Here is a 3,830-nt window from a genome sequence, read left to right on the forward strand (position 1 = left end):
TTAAACATACTTTTTCATACAGTACCTGCCAAAAGTTTTGTTCAATCATGAATAGTAGTGCGAGTCGAAAACAAGCTTTAAAGCCTTAAATATGTCTTCAAATATAATGAAACATCTGTTGATATTTTCAGTAGTAAATGGTACCAATAACAGCACATTTGAGCAATGCAATTGTAGTGGATAAAATGGTCAATTTTTCCGTGCAGTACTGTACCGATTATACGCTCCTCACCGGTTAAGAGTTTGGCCGAGAGTTGTCTCCTTCCTTTTCTGGCCTAGTGCTGTTCTTTTCTACTTTGCGCCGGTCAAACTGAAGGTCACATCGCTACAGAAAGTAAACGAAGTATTGATACTAACCATTAAACCTATCTTTATAAAACCTACAACAAAGAGCGAAACGTCGGCTGTTGGTTTAAAAAATAAAACAATTTTCAACCCATTCGAATTTGGTAATAATAAAATGCGGTATCAATATTATTTTTTGACCTTTTCGATAAACAAATTACAACAATTTGCACATAATTGAATATACAACAGGTTGCCGGATTCGCTAGAAGAAAAGAAAGAGTCGAAGAACTTGCAAAGAAACTGCAAGGAGCCAAGGGCAAACTTTACGCGGTGAAAGTTGACGTGTCAAAAGAGAAAGAGGTAATCGAAGGATTCAACTGGGTAAAAAAGAATCTAGGACCCGTGCACATCCTTATTAATAACGCCGGTATCATAAGAAATAACACCCTGATTGATGGAAACTCTCAGCAATGGGAAGAAGTTTTAGTCACAAACGTTTTCGGTTTATGCGTGGTGACTAGAGAAGCTATCAAAAGCATGAAAGAAAATAACGTCGATGGTCATATAATCCACATTAACAGTCGCTCGGGTCATCGCGTTCCCAACATCCCAAATATCAACGTATACCCTGCCAGCAAACATGCGGTTACGGCTTTAGCCGAAACGTTGAGGCACGAAATCACGCGAAATAATCTGAAGATTAAAATAACGGTAAGATTTTCTACATTTATTACCTACAGGAATGTTATAGTTGATGTATTTATTATGATGTAGAGCATAAGTCCTGGATATACAGAAACAGAAATAATCGAAGCTGCCGGTCTTCCCAAGAATAATTACAAGGACATTCCCGCGATTAAAGCTGAAGATGTTGCCGAAGGCGTTTTGTACGCTTTGGGAACCCCTCCTCATGTGCAGGTTAACTTCAGTTGTAAACTATAACACTAATACATATCGGTTGTCTTTCTTATTTTTAATTATTTCATTAAATACGTGCCCAATTAACGATTTATTTATGTTCAATTAATTATTTTTCCTTTTAGGTTGGCGAGGTTACTTTGTTTGCTGTGGGTGACAAGTCTTAAGTTTATTAATTTTTTTTTGTAATTAATTGTTTGTTGAATAAATAAATTGCACACTAAAATTATCTTTACTTTTACTGATTCGTAGTACACGGTACATCCAGGGTAAGAAATCGTATGTATTATTTATTAGAAATTCGAAGAAGATTCCTAAAGATGTCTGTTTCGAGCGCGGCGCTGTACGGGTGCGAAACATGGACGATGAACGCGGCGACAAATAAACAGCGTCAAATACTTTTTGGTTTGTTCTTGCTTGGCAAAAGACTTTTAATTTAATGTTTTTTTTGAGCAAAATTTTTCCTTTGTTATCGTTAAAATATTTGTAAATGTTTTACATTTTTTTAATAACTTAAACTTTAGTAAATGCATAAATAAACAAATATGTAAATGTAGTCCGTCTATCATCGGTACAAAATTGGTACATCTGAATTATTTATTGAAGACTGCAAACTAACACATGTTTACCTACCATTTCATCAGCGGAATCAGTTATAATTGGGGAGGCCGAATCTAACGTCAGTAAAAAGGGTGGTAAGGTGTGTGTGTGTGTAATTAAAATATGTAACCCGTTCGCTGTATAACAATATTCATGCGCCACTCCAGTTTGAACGAAATTGTTATCTTTCCATTTGCAGCATTCTTGCTTTTCAAAATGCATTCTTAACATAAATATATAAGGCTGTTTTAAAAAAAGAACACTTTTAAACACTTTGTTGCAATGGATCGTTGGGTTGGAAAAGTCGCTGTAGTGACTGGTGCTAGTGCCGGCATTGGGGCTTCCATCGCAGTAAAACTGGCCCAAACTGGCATAATAGTAAGTACATGCCACATAAACATCTACCACTCTTCTTTTATGGTTCAACAAAGTGTAAAAACACAATTATATTATATTTGTGGTATTATCTAAAACGAACTGTTAAGACAGCAGGTAAAAGTTGGTCAGTGTTCTGTCGGAGCTGCCTGCGGAGCGCTGATGAGATCCAAAATGATCGAAATCGCGATCAGCGTCTGGCAGTTTCTACAGAATACAGACCACATCGAATTATTTTATTCGATTATGGTAACGTGCCTATCACGTTGAGGTTAGCTACGCCGGGATTCATTTCAGCAAGTATATATCCATATATTTAAATGGACCTTGTTGGAGCATACGTAATCCAAAAATGTAACATCGTACTACAGATGGCGTACACCGCGCCATTTGTGGTATTTTCTATAATTATGTTATTTATTGGATATAATTGTGTGACGGGGTTGTTGTAAATTTTTAATATAATATTACGAAAAGGTAATTGCAGACTTGTTTATTAACATTACAAACTCGTTTCAACGGTTTTAATTCAATCCTCTCGTTGAAAATCCGCCAACCAAGAATTAAAATATCATTGGTTTAGTTTTTAAACGACTTTCTGAACGAGTCTTACTGTTGATGAGGGTGGTATTTAGTAAAAGGGTCGCCAGAACCAACATATGAACCGTTAACTGTATTGCCGAGTTATACATATTAAATTACATGCAGGTTGCTGGATTTGCTAGAAGAAAAGAAGGAGTGGAGGAATTCGCGAAAGGACTTCAAAGAACTAATGGCAAACTTTATGGGGTGAAAGTTGATGTGTCAAAAGAGAAAGAGATAATCGAAGGATTCAACTGGGTAAAAAAGAATCTAGGACCCGTGCACATTCTTATCAATAACGCTGGAATCATAAGAAATAACACCCTGATTGATGGAAATTTTGAACAGTGGAAAGAAATTTTTGACACGAATGTTTTGGGATTGTGTCTGGCCACGAGAGAAGCTGTTAAAAACATGAGAGAGAGCAACGTCAGTGGTCATGTAATTCACATTAACAGCCGCTGTGGTCACAGGGTTCCTAACGTCCCAAATGTCAACGTATACCCCGCCAGCAAACATGCGGTTACGGCTTTAGCAGAAACTTTAAGACATGAGCTACATCGAAATAATCTGAATATAAAAATAACGGTAGGTTTTTAGATAAATATGTGTACTCAGTTAGATGAATTGTTTCAATTTAATTGCGTTCCAGAATATAAGTCCAGGTCACGTGGACACAGACATAATTGAATTTGCAGGCTTTTCAAAAAGTACTACCTACAACGGTCGTATTCCACTGAAAGTAGACGACGTTACAGAAAGCGTTTTGTACGCCCTGCGAACCCCTTCACATGTGCAGGTTAACTTCAGTTGTAAACTATAACACTAATACATATCGGTTGTCTTTCTTATTTTTAATTATTTCATTAAATACGTGCCCAATTAACGATTTATTTATGTTCAATTAATTATTTTTCCTTTTAGGTTGGCGAGGTTACTTTGTTTGCTGTGGGTGACAAGTCTTAAGTTTATTAATTTTTTTTTGTAATTAATTGTTTGTTGAATAAATAAATTGCACACTAAAATTATCTTTACTTTTACTGATTCCGATTTATACGCTATTACGA

General features: G+C 36.0%; 2 protein-coding genes across 4 annotated transcripts in view; both read left to right on the top strand.

Annotated features, from left to right (window-relative positions):
• Positions 1-1,435, top strand: part of LOC112906866 (farnesol dehydrogenase-like) — a 12,463-nt gene extending 11,028 nt beyond the window's left edge. The window contains exons 2-4 of the mRNA XM_025981936.1: positions 538-999; positions 1,063-1,206; positions 1,332-1,435. Of these exons, the coding sequence (XP_025837721.1) occupies positions 538-999; positions 1,063-1,206; positions 1,332-1,373 (648 nt within the window). The 3' untranslated portion in view covers positions 1,374-1,435. The remainder of the gene's footprint in view (positions 1-537; positions 1,000-1,062; positions 1,207-1,331) is intronic.
• Positions 1,436-1,748: 313 nt separating this feature from the next.
• The window catches only part of LOC108737138 (farnesol dehydrogenase-like), a 12,440-nt gene continuing 10,358 nt past the window's right edge, over positions 1,749-3,830 (top strand). Inside the window, exons 1-5 of one of the 3 annotated variants that reach the window (XM_025981890.1) lie at positions 1,749-1,906; positions 2,006-2,184; positions 2,890-3,351; positions 3,416-3,562; positions 3,688-3,791. In XM_025981890.1, the coding sequence (XP_025837675.1) occupies positions 2,089-2,184; positions 2,890-3,351; positions 3,416-3,562; positions 3,688-3,729 (747 nt within the window). In that variant the 5' untranslated portion in view covers positions 1,749-1,906; positions 2,006-2,088 and the 3' untranslated portion in view covers positions 3,730-3,791. Of the gene's footprint in view, positions 2,185-2,889; positions 3,352-3,415; positions 3,563-3,687; positions 3,792-3,830 lie in introns of those variants that run through there. The other 2 variants (XM_025981889.1, XM_018469830.1) reach the window with 2 other exon arrangements.

This window comes from Agrilus planipennis, unplaced genomic scaffold, assembly GCF_000699045.2.
Source record: "Agrilus planipennis isolate EAB-ADULT unplaced genomic scaffold, Apla_2.0 scaffold104, whole genome shotgun sequence".
Taxonomy (NCBI): domain Eukaryota; kingdom Metazoa; phylum Arthropoda; class Insecta; order Coleoptera; family Buprestidae; genus Agrilus; species Agrilus planipennis.